This window comes from Pithys albifrons, chromosome 2, assembly GCF_047495875.1.
Source record: "Pithys albifrons albifrons isolate INPA30051 chromosome 2, PitAlb_v1, whole genome shotgun sequence".
Lineage (NCBI taxonomy): Eukaryota > Metazoa > Chordata > Aves > Passeriformes > Thamnophilidae > Pithys > Pithys albifrons.
Window position 1 is genome coordinate 79,493,550 of NC_092459.1, and position 16,607 is coordinate 79,510,156.

At 38.2% G+C, this 16,607-nt stretch overlaps 1 protein-coding gene across 1 annotated transcript in view; it reads right to left on the bottom strand.

The window, feature by feature from the left end:
• PLD5 (phospholipase D family member 5) overlaps positions 1 to 16,607 on the bottom strand; it is a 174,670-nt gene that overhangs the window by 88,664 nt on the left and 69,399 nt on the right. The window contains exon 2 of the mRNA XM_071548002.1: positions 16,244 to 16,380. Coding sequence (XP_071404103.1) covers positions 16,244 to 16,380 — 137 coding nt within the window. The remainder of the gene's footprint in view (positions 1 to 16,243; positions 16,381 to 16,607) is intronic.

Below are 16,607 nucleotides of genomic sequence, written 5' to 3' on the forward strand. Positions count from 1 at the left end.
AGTGACCCGCATTACAGTCATTACTAATAAAAGGCCAATCAGCATAGATTGTGAGACACATAAAAAGTCCATTAAGCTTGAATAATAAGTCAAACAAATATCCCTCTTCATTGCCACATTATCAGCAACAGTATGAGTTCAAAGAATTCGTATTACCTGAAACCTGGAAGAGGGGAAAAAAAGGTACATACCATCATCATGATGGATTGCTGGATCTAGAGAGCAAAGGAGAGGAAAAGAGAAGATGCAACAACAATAGCAAAAAGATAGTTCTGAAGACAACTTACTTCCAATATGAAATAGTTTAGTTCTACTTAAAAGGTAGCATTTAGAAAATGGATGTTTACTCTCTGACTTTTTGTACTGATTAAATGCTGCATCTCTGTGGCTCCCAAAGAAATTAAAAGCAAACCATTCATTGTTTGTGGATAAATCTTTGAATTTGATTCAAAGCTTTTATAATATTTAGTAGATTTTTCAAATGAACTCATCTTGGTTATAATCAGAAAAAAACATAATCAGAATTTGTGAGTTAAAGCTCTAGACATGGCAGTTCCACTTTATTTACAGAAAGGTATCAACAACTAAAGATAAACAACTAAAACCTAAGTTTTCTGTAAAGAATCTAAAACTATATCTTTTTGGGAATTGCCACACATGGGTTGGTTATCTAATAGCATACTAGGTTAATATAATCAGGGCAAGAGGAAAATTTAATGGAAGATCTTTTTATTGTAATACACAAATATTCCACAAATATATCAAGACAATAGTGAAGATAATATATAAAACTTTAATATCATAACACAACTAACTAATCTTCAGTCAGCTCCACTGATAACTTCTCTGTCTTGCAGTATGGTTTCTCAGACATAGTTTAAGGGTAAGTAAGTTTGGTACAGCAACAGAGTATTCAGATGATAGGTCTTTGATTATCACAGGATACCAAAAAAAAAAAAATAAAGGAAGTCTGCGGTTACTGAGATCAATAAAAGGTAATCTATTCTTTTGTAATTTGTGCACATATTTGTGGTACATTTGTGCCAACAGTGTTGAGGCACCTGAACAGTGTTAAATGTCCCACATTTAACATTTTTTTGTTTCATTCCCCTGTGGGAGGATACAATTTCTTCTGTTTTCTTTATATTTTGCTCCTGTTAACAGGACTTCCACGCTGTGCATTGAACACTACAGACAGCTCTGTGTGACCTGGATTTTTCTCAGACTAAGTTGTGAGAATCTTAAAATACATTTGTATGCCCCTTTTTCAACTACTTAGACTAAAATTAGACAATACTGGAGTATATGTATTAATTCCACATATATGTACTGTTGAGATCACTGTTTCTTGATATGGCTGAATCAAGCAATGCTCATGAAACACTCAGTAGTTATCATGGAACACTTCAGTAGTATTGTGAGAAAGTACACAGGAAACAATAATTTTGGCTTATTATTTATACTTGTATCAAACATTCTGAAGATGGTAGTGATAATCCTGAGAGAAAATAAGTCACTGAATTGCAAAGTGGCCATCTCCAAATCATACCTGTCCTTGTTATGCATCATCTGATGTAAAACTGAAAACTAAGATGAAATACAGCAACACAGATACAGCACAACAATACAGGGACTGCACTTCAGAGAATGTGTCCCGCACATTATGCCTGAACAGCTCACACAGGGCAAAGGAGGACTAGCAGAGGAGGAAATTATTGCTTTGTTTCTATAGAAAGTACATTATTACAGTGGGAAAAAGCAGAAATATAATCTCCTCCCTTTTTCAGACCCTGGTTGAGGGAAGAAAATAAGATCCTTCAAAACAGTCTTGAATATCAACTGCTATGGAGCCATTATATTATTTCAGCTGAGAGAAGAAGGAAAAATAATTTCAAACTTTCTGATCACAGCCTGTTCTAAAATCTGGACAAAGTACTTATCATCTATTTCTTTTACAACAGAAAACATTTTTATTTTAATTAAATCTCCTTGCTTTGAAAGAAAAAAAACTAAGCAATCTCTTCAGCTCAGTACTCTACTGACTGAGTGGAGGACGCCACTCTGTGCATTTCACTTGGCCACAGCTCTACAGAGCATCAATAGTCACAAGTGGTTAAAATATCTGCTGAAAGGAAGTTGACCCTTCTCACCTAGGCTTTTCTATAGGGCTTTGAAGTATAGTATTTAGGCAGGGTGAGGATGGTGCAATTTGGAGCCTATGAAGCAGTCCTTCCTTTGTGCAGTAACAGAGCAGAACACACCTCTTAGCCCATTATTTTCTGTTATTAAATAAAGTACAGAAAGCAAAGACTCTGTGCCAAAGTCCTGAGATGACTGAAGAACCGAAATACTAGTGATCTTACTGATGGTATAGGATTCTCTCCCACTGCTGAAAACAGCATTCCAGCTCTATAACTTCCCTAAATCCTTATTCAGCAGTGAAACATTTTGAAAAGCATTTCTTGGCATCTTGCCCTCCAGCAGTAGAAAATTTGCATTTTTACAGCATTTCTGCCTGTCAGCACTAAAACATTCTAATGGGTTTTGCAGCTGTGGGGAGAATTGAGAGATGGTCAGCGGATTCTTATGGCAGACTGCTGGGAGACAAGTGCCTGAGGGTGCTGAGGCAGGAGAAACCAGCTGACCTGACCAGTCTTCACACACCACAGAAAATTCAAACAACACCTTTCACTTCCAATGAATGTACCAAAACAAAGGTCTCTCCTGATCCATGGGCTCTATGTGGCAAGTAATGTTAAAATCCATACTTTTTTTTCTTGATCTTAACAAAATAAGCAGCTTTCTGCAGGAACTCATTATAGAGCAAAAGTATAGCCAATTGCAACCTCAACTCCCATAAGCTGCATCTAGTGAATGGGCTTTAAGACACAGATCACAGTAAATACTGCAAGCAAGAGCAAATTCAGAGAACCACCAGGTCCAAGTTTCTTCCTGGGGCCAGGGGCAGCAGTGTGGCTGACTCTAAGGTGCTTTTTTAAAGGATACTACCTTAACATACAAGAAAGGGTCCGAGTGAGAGGCAGTGGTAACACCAGGAATTAGTTGGCACATGCAGTCTTCTCTAGAACAGAGCTTTGGGCTGAGGTGTCTGGAAGAAAAGGATTGCAAGACCAGGAGCTGCCATTCCTCAGGTGAGTCATCCAGCATTTGGATGCCCAGTTTCAAAGGGTGAATTGAGTTCAGGAATCCAAGTTAGGGGTTAAGTGCACTTTATTTTGCTAAAAGCAGAATAGCACTCCTTCTCCATAGTGTCTCTTGGTTAAACACTAACGCTACATATTATCCCCCAAAAGACATCCCACGACCAGCCCAAGAAGAGACTGCCTTGCTGTTTCAGTACACCTGATTAAAGCCTACTAATTGCTGTCACAAAAAATAATCCTTCTCAGGAGTAGAACAGCTTATGTATTTTCATTTCAAATCTAACAACACTGAGATCACATAACCATATTCACCAGATTAACTATCTCATGACACAGCCTTCTAATGATTACACCAAAACTAATTAGCCAAATTCTTGTCTTAACCCCATACTTAAAACTGTGGACTCGTTTGATATTTGCAGCACTGTGGCCAACACATTTATCCTCCAGACACTCTCTGTCTCCAAATATAGACTGGAGATGGTTCATCTAGGCAGGACACACGCATGTGTGGGAGGGAGTCTGGAAACCTTCCAAGGAATGGAGTTTATGCCACTTTCTAAACCACTGAGAGATAGGGGAAGACCACAAAAAGGCCTGTAAGGAGAAGCCCAATGGAAGAGCAATCCTTTTGTCAGAGTCTCACAAAGCCAGACCAAAATGACCAGGTAAGGAAATTAAAAAGGGAAACAAGTTATAGATGTCTGCTAAGGGAAAGGAAAGAAAAATTAAAAAGCTGTGAAAATAAGAAAGCAATGAGGAAACATCTTTATTGCAGGACAAAATTTAATCAGTGTATAAGCGAATTACTTCAAGTCAGAGTTTGCAGATAAAAGTATGAACAATTTAGCACACCAACATTCAGTATTCACAGCATCCACATTCACAATGAAAGTTCTTGAAATCTAACTTCTCAGTTTTGGAGTTGAGAGGAATGGTATTAGGAGTGCTAAATGGCATTAGGGCCTGCCAGTATCCTGCCTATGCAACACAGCCACAGTGCCTCCATCATTTTGCTACTACCAAGGTGTTACATCACTCACTGCTCAAAAAAATTATAAACTCACTCTTGTAAAGAGCAGATCCATGGATCACATTATCACATTGTAGACAGCTAGATGCTACACTGAAGGGTAAAATAAAACAAGGATCCTGAGGATCTGGGGCGAATTAAAATGAAGAAAGACAAGGTACATATTGCAAAGTTTCTACTGAAAAAAAGAAGAAACAGTGCGACCCAATTCTGTTGAATTTAGAATAAGAAATTTATCTGCCATTGATATTTATTATCTGGGATGCCATATATACTATTAACCAAGAGGCACTACATCCTTTAGTTTTCTCTGTTCAGCACCATGCTGTAATTGAAGATCTCCAGGATATGCTTATCGAAAACCCACACAATTGCGTTGTCTACATCTTTCAAAAGCTCATGCTTAATCTCTAGACATGAAAGGACAAGGACACCTCCAAAAGAGAAAGTTTTTCTAACCCCCAATTTTAGTTACCAAAAGTACTATTTTACCTCTCCCACTTTCTCCTTAGTTTTGAGAAAGGCTCAGACAATTTAATTTTAATTTAATTTCTTTTTACCTGTTAGATTTCTGTCCCCTCACGACAGAGATGCGAAGGTTGGCCAGTTTTTATTTCTGTTCTTCTAAGTATCTCCATTGCAGTTTGATGCCACAGTTCTACTATATTCTCAGTTTATACACACAAAAAAATTCCTACTGAACTTGTTCTCTTAACAGTTTATTTGTTTATACATTCTTAATTCTGAGCTGATGTGTTCAAGATTCACTGTCTATAAATGTCAGAAAAAACCTTCCAAATAGAGTAACACACAATGGTTTACCTTATATCAAATGCCTGTTTCTTGACAGTCACTCCAGCTGATGTACCTGGATGGCAGCTGGAGCAGCTCAGTCCCCAGCCCATGGCAGGCAGTTTCCTTTCTAACAGGGATGAGGACAGTAAGGCACCACAGCCTGGATGATGCTGCCCTCCTTAGGTGAAGCCATTTTTTGCCCCTATCATGCCTAAGAAATTCAGCTGCTGTTCTTGTTGTTAACATTGCCTTTTTAAATTTAAATATGCAATTTCCCCTAAAACTTATGTTTTACAGCATGCACACTGATGGGAACACCCTGAATATCCATCAGGTCAGGAATCACAAGCTGAGACTTCCCACAATACAACAGTAAGCGGCTACTAGGTATCTGTTTAGCCATTAAAAAGAATCACAGCCCTTTCTTTTGTTTGTATCATATTTAAGTCTTGAGTAAATACCATTACCGTGATTTTCAAATTATGTAAAATTCAACAGCTGAGGTATTTAGTTAGTCCTGTACAAAGTTGTGTAGCAGCCACACAAGCCACTCGTCAGCTGTTATGCCTATTCAGCTCTTTTGAGCAGCAACCCATTCACTGTTCACCCATCTGTAAAACACACTAAAATACCCTACCATATCAACATTAATGAGCCTCTCAAAAGAGCAACAAACACTGTATAAATAGCCATTCACTGCCTTATACATTATTAGATGGCCAGATGTTTTTACTTTATTTCTACACTCAATTTGTGAATATGAAAGTTCATATAAAATAATTTTCTAAGGCTTGGATACAGCAAATTATTACAGGGACAATTAGACCTTTTCTCTTTTAAATGACAAAATATATGTTGTCTTTTTATTTCCTTCCACACAACCTCTGATCTTCTCATATGAACACTTTTTAACTGTACAGAGTAACATTATTTTGGTCTGAATAATTATATGTCAATACATAATAATTGGGAATATGATTGTTAGCCTCTCTTCTCTTAGCCTGTGCATCTTTCTAAAAGACCCTGATTATCTTGGTATGACATAGGATGGATAAATATGTTAGCTTACGGTTGTAGAAACCAGTCAAGAATGAAAATATTATTTTTCCTCATAAACAAACATGATTTTATGGTGCTAACAATAATTTAATGAGAATCTTCAAAGCAAGAGCTCTCTTACCCAGAAGAGGAAGGAAATTATATTCTATGATGTTAACATTTTCACAATCCAACAATCCCACAAAATAAAATTAAATTGCAACTTTTCATTTAATTTCATTTTGTAAGTTTCATGTAATTTCAAGAAATCTGATTTAATTTTTTTTCTTTTCATGAAATTCATGAATGTCCTTCTTGCCCAGCAGGAACAAAGAAAACAGCATCGCAAAACAATGAAGGAAAATTCAAGGTAAAAACTTCAGTCAGCAACTATTTGAAATCACCACTGCAAATTCAGCAGATATAGTCAAGGTAGGAATGGTAATAAAAATCCAGATGAAAAGAAACAAGGACTTAAAGTATCCATTCCCAAAGGGCATTGCCAGCATTCAAATTGCAGAGGCAAGATTCTATGGAAATGTTCCAGGATACCTTAGGAGCATTAAGATAGGTTTAACTATCTTATGTTGGTTTTAGGTATCTATTTGTATTTCTGTTTTGTTGTTGCTTGTTTAATTTTGGGTTTGGTTTGTGGGCTTTGTTTTGGGGTTTTTTATTTGAATGGTAATTAAGTTAGGTCCATATAGAATTGCATCTGATTAAAATTGCATCTGTTAAAACTTGTTGCGTCAAAGTTAAAACCTCAGGGGTGAAGAGGAGGGGTGAAAAAATAAAGGAAAGCTGAGGGATAAATTTCTGGCCAAAATGAAGAAAGTGGTGGGATCGCCTTCCCTAACAGACATAAGCCATGTAGCTTGATAAAGTAGCATTTATATTTCTACTAAAACGCACCCCCTCCAAAAAAAAAGCCCAAACAAACCCAAAAACACCACCAAAAAACCACCCACACCAATCAGGAACAGAACAAAAACTCCCCACCTTTTCAGATCTTAGCAGAAAACATTAACTGAGTTATTGCTAATTACCCGGTGGAATATATTTGAATAGCAAAATCCTGACTCTCAAAAAAACCCTGAAAACATAAAAAATCTTCAGATAATAGAAGTACATTTCTATCTATAAATTCTACCATGTGCACATGGCCAGAGCAGTACCTTTGACACAGAATCACTTGGCTGCTTATCCTACATATTTGTGTGACTCTTCTGAAGAGCAACTTTGAGCACCTCACTGTTTTCTCCTCTCTAATCAATTCTGAAGAGCTCTTTTCGCATGCAATCAGACGTGTCACTAGGAAAAAGAACAGTTTGTCTGATGTCATGCAGAGGTTTACATCTCTACTGTTTTCCCTTCCATTCCCCAAAGCTGGTGTAGCCACGGACAGGCTCCAGGTTGTGGCAGACCGTCTTTGCCCAAAGTTCAATGTGTTTAGGACACATCTGAGGTGGCTCCACATGTATCTCTACCACACCAGATGGGTCAGCTCTTGGTGACTGTAGCCATCCCAGTGGCACTGTGTGCATGCTTGACAAGACACTTCTACTAGTCCAGAACTTCAGCCTCCAGTGCCCGAAACACATCACACATTGTATGCTCCAGTGCCTTTACTGAACCCTAAGTCTGTCTACTCAAGGACTTGTATTTTTGATGGCATTTGAACAGAAAAATGTAGGCTGCCCTCCTCATGCTGGTGATACACTAATTCTTTCTTTGAAGATTTATGATTAATTATTAAGTTTATGCATATGTGTATTTTGCTAAACTACTAGTAAAACTGCATTTTTCTCCAGCACTCAGCCAGTAGAAGCAGAGTTCTAAAAATCTTTATTATTTAAGTCCAGCTGACTTGAGGAGCTATTTCATAAATGACAACTAAGAAAACTAAAATACCCTTTATTTTTCCAGCAGGTTTTTAACAAAATATTTTGACAGATCCATGAAGATAATTAACTATGCATCTGCCCCATTGACAAAAGACATCAGATATCATCTGTGCTCATACTTATGAGTTAACATATTGGTTCCAAGCAGACCTAGAAAAACTGTAAAAATTCAAAGCCAACACTTTTAATGTGCCATTAAATATCCATCAAAAGTTTAGTCTGAGGCAAGATTAATCCTCCCCCTCATATGGGAAGGCATGCAAATCACTGATGGCTTTTAGAGGAGCCATTTCAACACTTAGCATGAGAACAAATCAATTTAAATCTACCCAATTATGATACTGTCAGTCATGAAAACTCCCTTTGAACTGTACAATAATTTTGCAATAACCTTATTTGGAAAGGACTGGTCATTAAATAGAAAATATATGACAGATAAGGCAGTGCATCTGGCATGTGCCAAGGCTCATTATTTTTCTGTTTTCCAGTCAGGTTGACAAGAAGCAAATTCATTATGGAAAAAAACCTAAAACAAAACATGAAAAAATAATAATGGTAATCAAATGGTTCTCCAGTGCATTTTTGCCTCTTGGCCAAGATAACTGGATGTGAGTAATTTGAATAAAAGAAACAAACTCAGTCTTCTTATTAACAAAGGCCATTGATATTCAGCTGCCCAACACACAAGAGTACTTTGTATTTAAAGCATTACTTGCAGATAGTGATAGTCTAACTACAAACATGGACATTTGGAGACCATATGAGAGATAATAGAGAAGTGTCCTCTGGCTTCACCTAAATTTCACCCATGTATTAATAAGAGGAAAGTAAATCAGGAAGAAAATTTTCAGAATAACCAAGAGAACCCCAAATACTTCACCAAAATACATCTTCCTGTACATGTACAATCTCAACCACCAGTTCTCCTCAAGACTCCCAGCAAGGCATTAACACCAAGAACCGCTGCTGTCTCCCTGCAACCTCAGCGCTACAGTAGCCAAGTGAGCTCCATGTGGCTGAAAAGATGGTCAGCTCAAGCTCACCAGACCAAACAGGTTCATGGTTTAGCCTTCAGCAGGTACCAAAACTGCTTTTTCTTAACTGTAGCACTGCCCTGGTGCTCAGAAAGGCAGGCTCAGACACATACTCAGCAGGTCACCAAAGGTAGCATTGAGCACATTATACTTGTACTCATGAGGAGTATCAAATCATGCCAGCAGAGAGGACACTCATGGTTCCATCATAGGATTAGAGACAGAACTCAATACATCTAATTTAATCTGACAGAATAATGAGTATCTTTTTCATAAACTGCTCTGAGGGTGGGGAAGCAATTAAAAATAAATGGTGTCACTGAACAGGTACTTGCTAAGATCTGATGCAAAGTCAGCCCTGTCTGAATGGACAAGTCACCCTGAAATGGAGCATGAATTCAGACAGATTCTACTAAAATTTTTAGCTACTTTTAATTGCTTCCCCACAAAGGAAAGGAAGAACAATTTAACAGGGAGCTTTATTAATAGTTGTATTGCTATTCTCACCAGGCAGAATAAAAACCTCTCCGAAATGTCACAAATCAGTCTTGAAGATCTTGAGAATGACCAGCAACTTTAGATTTAATAACTCTTTTTAGCATAGGCTTATAATCTGGTATAGCAAACGACCTCGGAAATCTTCTGAGTCCTGCCTGGATGAAGTAATTTCAGTTTTCTGAATACGTAAAGTTGAAAAGAGAAAATAATGCACTAAATTGAAAAGGAGAAGGGAGAGAAGACAAAACTGAAAAGAGAAAAGAAAGAGACTGAATCAGAGTGAAGCTCCAGCAAACTACACAGGAGAAAGGATACTCTAACACATGAATTGCTCCTTTGTCCCACCTTCATTACTTAGGAACCTTAAAGTAATTGGAATCTGACTATTAGCTTGGAACATTTTCTCTGATGTGACTTCATAAATTTTAAGTCATAAAAGGAGGAACAAACAACATACTTAAGAAGATAACTTTGAAGAACATCAAATATGCTAATCTCTGTATTACATCCTAAACAATACTTAGCATGATAGGAAAAGCTGCCTCAAGAAGACTCTAAAGCCCTCTGTCCTAAATGCCAGACAAAATAATTAGATTTAACTGGACATAGAGCAGAAGAAAAAAAACGGTGTGTTTGAACGGAATAAGTAGCAGCCCAGACCTATTCAATACAATGTAATTAATGATGAACTACCTACTGAGAGTAATGTAGACAGAACAAGATCTAAACAGATCACAAGTTTTGTCATCCCTTTTTTAATTTTTGAAGACATTCTTTAGAGCTGAAAGTAAAGGCAAAACAAACAAAAAAATATCCTTTTTTTCTTGTATCAGTGAAGAAACAGAGAAAAAATTGTACTCTGTATGGGTACTGAGGAACTCTTAATACAGTACCTTTTCCATTGAAACAACTTTCTGAAAAATGAAAAATAAAAGGTAGGATAGGTAGAATTTCCTCTTGTGCAAGTCTGTTGAATTAGTGATTTCCCTCCCTGGCTTTGCATGTTGAATGACTTTGCAGGAGGTACACCAGGTCTTTGCAATGTTCAGCCTAGAAATTTCAATTGAAGTTGATTCCTTCTTCTGCAGCAAAAATAAAAATTACTGCAAAGAGGGATCATCTGAAAAACCAAGTGGCTTTATAGCTCATTCTCTATATCACCACAAATGAAGCCGAAAACCAGACCACTACAGAATTGTTCAGGTGGAAAAGACCTTAAGACCATCAAGTCCAACCATTAACCCAGCACCATCATGTTCACCACTAAACCATGTCCCTAAGCACCGTGTCCACATGTCTTTTAGATGCCTCCAGGGTGGGTGATTGTACTACTTCCCGGGGCACTATGTTTCAGTGCTTGACAACCCATTTAGTGAAAAAAATTTTTCCTCATATCCCACCTGTACCTTCCCTGGCACAACTCAATGCCATGTCCTCTAGTTCTGTCCCTTGTTATCTGGGAGAAGAGACTGACCTGCACCTTGCTACAGGCTTTTTCAGGTGCTTGTAGAGAGCGATAAGGTCTCTGATCCTCCTTTTCTCCAAGCTAAACAACTCCAGCTCCCTCAGCTGATCATTTTAAGACTTATGCTCCAGACCTTCCCCCCCCCCCCCCCCCCCCGCCCCTTCTCTGGACACACTCCTGCACCTCAATGTCCTTCTTGTAGTGAGCGGCCCAAAACTGAACAGAGTACTCAAGGTGTGGCCTCATCACTGCTCAGTACAGAGGGATGCCCTGGTCTGCCCTGCTCCTGCTGGCCACATTATTGTTGATACAAGCCAGGATGTCATTGGCCTTCTTGGCCACCTGGGCACACTGCTGGCTTAGATTCAGCTGCTATCAACCAGCACCCACAGGTTCTTTCCACCTGGCAGCTTTCCAGCCACTTTTTCTCAAGCCTGTAGCACTGCATGGGGTCGTTGTGACCCCATTGCAGGACCCAGCACTTGGTCTTGTTGAACTTCATACAGTTGCCTTTGGCCCATCAATACAGCCTATCCAGTTCTCTCCGCAGAGTCTTCTTACCTTCTAGCAGATCAAAACTCCCACCCAAACTGGCGTTGTCTGCAAATTGACTGAAGGTACACTCGATCCCCTTGTCCATCATGTTGACAGAAGGCATTTTTATGCCAAGTAGAATAGTTGCTTTGTAAATAGAAATCTTCAGTTGCTCTTTAACAGGCTTGTTTTCAAAATCTGAGCATCTTGGTCTGTTTAGACATTTAACTATTATGCCTGTCATAGTTTGTTTATTACATAGAAATCAGTCAATACAAACCTTGCTATGTTCAGAGCCCACGCAGCGCAGAGAAAATCTCCCCCACAATAAGCCTGGGGCAAAACACTTCCAAGGTAAATGAATGTAAGCATGTGCTGCAGTATGCTTATTTAACAGTGCTGCAAAACCCTACTTGGGGAAACAGCAGAGAGTAGTTGAAAGAAAGATTTAAAAAGTAACATTAAAAAAAAATCAAAATCAATTGCGGGTTCCAATTGTGGGCCTTCCTTCACAACCGGAGAATAACCATCCAGTGAAATCAAAAACAATGCATGCAACACACAGTATTACTCAATATAAACAATAATTGTATACAACTAGATTTAATCTCTGGAACTCAGTGTTGCAGGGTTTTTATCCTAAAACTTCGCATTTCAACAGGAAGATTCAGCCCCTTTCCAGGATACCTAAATCACAGAGGATACAAACCCTTATCCAAAACAATCCAAACAATATCTAAAGGAAACACAAGCACTGCTCAAGTATCATCACCTACTTTTTACAGGGCAGAATTGGTTAAAGACTCCCTACAAGCACAAAATGAACTCAATACACTTTGCCTCTCCTGTCATACAGAATGGCAAATTCCTCCAACACAAATCCAAACACAAAAGAACAAATGTCTTTGTTAGATATTACTCTGAGGAGAAGAGAAATGATCAAAATATTGTCACTGAACAAAATGTACGACAGAATCTTCCTTGAAAACACAGACAAAACAAGAAAATCCTTCCAATTATCATCAGAGAAAGGCAAAATTGAAAAAAGCCAAATCATGTCAACAGTTTCAGTATACACTAAGCTTGGGAACCACGGAAAGTAGCTACCATTGCTTTCTTTTATATCTTGTTCTGTAGTCCCTCTCAAGAGAGAGGGCCAAACTCACAACAGAGGCAGGAGCTGTGCCAGCTGCTACAGCTGCTTCAATGGATATTGGAAAAGCTGGTGAGACAAGGATAATTAAGGGCCTGTGCAGGCTCTGAAGGAACCCTAGCACAACTATCAGCAGCAACGAGCAGAAGCGGCCAAAGTTGAGCCTTGAAGACCTCAAGTTACTGCTAATAAATCAAAATGACCTTGACTCAAAACAGTTTGGGTAACAGAGACCATCTCTTAATTGCTGTAATTTCTTCTGTTTCCCAAATCACCATTTTTAGAGTTTACGGGTCAATCCCAACAAAGCCAAGTAAGTCTTGACTGATATTATACCACATGCTAGCCAAGATTTATTCACACTAGATCAGCCATAAAAATGTACTATTTTCAAATTACAATAATCTAATTTTATAGAATCAGTGTCTAATGGACCCACAGCAAGACAGGCAAAATTCCCAGATGGCTAAGCATATCATCTTAACCAGTCTCATCCATCAGGTCTGCTTATCAACATTAATGTGGAGGTCTCAAGAGAATTATTTCCATCACATACCAAGTACAAACTGCAGAGCCTCAACTTTTCACAGTCATTACTACTTTTTTCATTCAAGTCCAGCATTCTGAAACAAAATTTTGTGGAACCAAGCCAAGAGTTTATAGCACTCTCTAAAGCAAAAAGCTGCCTCTTAGTAGACCTGGTCTAATTGTAAAAAAAAAAAAAAAAAAAAAAAAAGCCTACTTTTAGTCAGTCAACATCTCCACATATAATTCACAGCATGAAAGGTATATCGGACAGTGTAAATAAGTACAAACAGTATTATTTCATCTAAACCAATACAGTTTTCCAGATAGCAGAGTTCAGGCTTCAGAACTGAAATGAGAATCTGAATTTGTCTGCCTAATAAATTTTACAGACCTTCTCCCATCTTTTTATTTAAATTGCAAGGTATGTATCAGTAGAAGATACAGTAATTTTTACAGTGGCGCTTGGTAATTAATCTGATAAGTATGTTTATTTGCCCTCGATTATTAGCAAAGGGCTGTAAATTCTTTTAATTTACCTATTTGTATTTTCAGATTACAACACAGAGAAGACATGCAAAAAAGGCTGCTTTTATCTAAGCACATCCTGCAAATGTAAGCACCTCTTCCTGAATTTCAGTGAAAATATTCACACAGCAGAAATATAAGAATTCAGTAACTTGTCTTACTTATTAAAAGTGCTTACCCTGAGTGCTAAATATATGCCATCGGCAGCAATTGATTTACAGCACTTCATTTAAGTCTGCAATGTATTTAACACATAAAGGACCTCAGTTTCATCATGGAGAAGGATTCAATGTTAGCAGGTAGCAGCTGCCAGCACTTGGATGCTGTTATTAGAAATGGTTGAGGCAGTTTATACACATAGCACTTATATGCCTTCTGGTTCAGGCATTAATAGCTAGATCATGCACTTGAATCACTCAGTGAAAGGCACCTTAAAATAGAGCTGGGGTCTGAGATCACTTTTATCCCTGTAAATGCACAACAGTTTAATTGAATCTTATGTTCAAAGTCAATAGACTGAATTTAGTCCCAAGCTTCTCTAACACAGTCCATAGAGGACAAGATTGACACATGTGAACCAAAAAAGAACTGAGTTAAGGCAAATATTCTTTAGGAAGGCAGTTTGCTGTAACCCATATGAAAAGATAAAAGCAATTAAACTCACAAGTAGAAAAAATAATATCCTGATTTTCCATAGCATTGTACATCACTCCTACTCTGAATTTTTTTCCCTTGGAAGAATACAAAGTGAAGTCCTTCCTTGGCTTGGCCTATGCAGCTCCTCAGAATAAAATGGAGGCCATTAATTGATACAACTAAGAGGAAAACCTGATGCAGTAGTTTCTCTGTGTGTTGAAGTCATGAGCAGCACATTGAAGCCAATGAGCAGAAAGACTTTCCCCTCATCTGACCTAGTTCTGTCAAAGATTCACACATGGAGACAGTGGGTGTAGAGGTGACACATGAAGTATCTTTAAAAATTTTGGAAGGCAACATCTCTCAGTGAAGAACACCAAAGACCTTGACGAAGAAAGGAAGGCTGGCTGAACACTAGAAAATTCAGAGAAGATATTAGGAGGCTGCCCAGACCTCTAGGCATACATGGAAGTGGAAAAAACCAAACCCCAAAACAATTCTGGAAAAAAGTGCCAGAAGGATGGTTGGTTTCAGGACAAAGCTACCTGATGCTGCAAGTATATCCTTTTTGAAAGGGGCTACAGACATAAAGCTTCTTTTTTTGGCTCTTTTTTTTTTTCTTATTCTTAAGCAGCATGTAGAAAATATTATAGAAACCTATTACAATTGCAAAAACATAATCAGATTTTCTGGATTCTGAATTAGTGCTGTCTGCAGTGTGACAGCATAGAAAGACACTCCCCTGAAAGAGTTTTCACACAAAATCAACCAAGAATAGCAGAAATAAGGATCAAAGGCTCAAAGAAACATTAATCTTTAATTAAATTATTCTAAAATACAAAGCTCAATTATGTCTTGCTGTACACCCAGCCAGTGGTAGCTGGGTAGATTCTGCACAGGGGAACAGGTTGCCCAGAAAGGCTGTGGAGTCCATCCTTGGAGCTACACAAACCCTGACTGTGCAGATTCCTCAGCAACCTGCTGCAGCTGACTGTTCTGAGCAGGGTCATGGAGTGCAGGGTGCCCAGAAGCCCCCTTCCCACACCAGAAATTCCCTGATCAGTAGATTAGGAGGAATTTCTGAGAAGTTATTTAAAGATGATTGTTTTACCGCAAAGTGTATCATGGAGGGTGCTTTCTGTAAAAGTTAAAGTCTTGAAAAAACCCAAACAGAATCCACCTGGGAATGAAGTCTACAGTATATCAGCTTTTTGGTGAACAAAAGAGGACTTTGGACAATATCACCTAAGAAAAGCACTGCTCATCACTAATGAACAGATTCATGGAGGAAGCTGACAGTGAGGAGCAGCAAAATGAGAGTCACAGTCTGGAAATGAAAGGCCAAAAAAAAGTAATCACCTACATTAAATTAGAAGACACAACTGTGGCAGGTGTCTGAGGTAAATCTTACTCTAACATTGTCAACACTTCAGCCTTTCTGATCATACCACTAATTTTCTTCACAGTTTGTAGGCAAGCCACTGTGCCCATCAGGAGAATGCAACAAACAAGAACACAGGAAAGCTCCCCCTACATAAAAGGGAGAGCAGTCTTAGGTCAAAAGTGTTTGGTGACTTTTCTGGAGAAAGAAAGAAATGCACTTGATTAACAGACATGAAAGAACTGGGCCCTATGTGAGCCATCTCAGTACTCAATTACCGAAACTTAATGGGCTTTGACCCAGACTTACAAAATAAATGAACCAGCACAGGGGTCTTGCTCATAACATACCATCAAAAATAACTTCAGAAAGCGTGTTTTTATTTTGTCAAACTAACCTCCAAAACCATAAATTCAAAATGAGAAACTATTTCTTCCACTGTTACTTATACTTCCCAATTACACCATAGGACTACTGTCATTACTTCATGCCCTTATATAATACACGTATGTTTTTGTCCACCCCAAAAGAGAAGTTTTGTTTGTTACCTCTTACCGACAGTTATTTTGACAGTTCTTTTCTGAGAGTCCATCCTCATCTTCTCCCATAATATCCACTGCCGAAAATATCAGTGCAACCAGAATTGCAAAGCAGCATACCAGTGCAAAGATCACAATGCATCTTTGCTGGGACTGAAAGAGATTAAGATTAAAAAAGTTTTAATGGCATGAGCACATTCGAGTCAATGACTTGAGACTCTAAAAATTTTACATAAGATCTAAAATTCTTTGAAGATCTTACTGCCATAGTTGTCAACACAAAACACACCTCAGGATGAAAACACTCTCAAGATTGTCCTTCAAGTATCACCTTGTGATGTATTTTACATCTCTCAGACACTGCTAAATAATTCATGTCA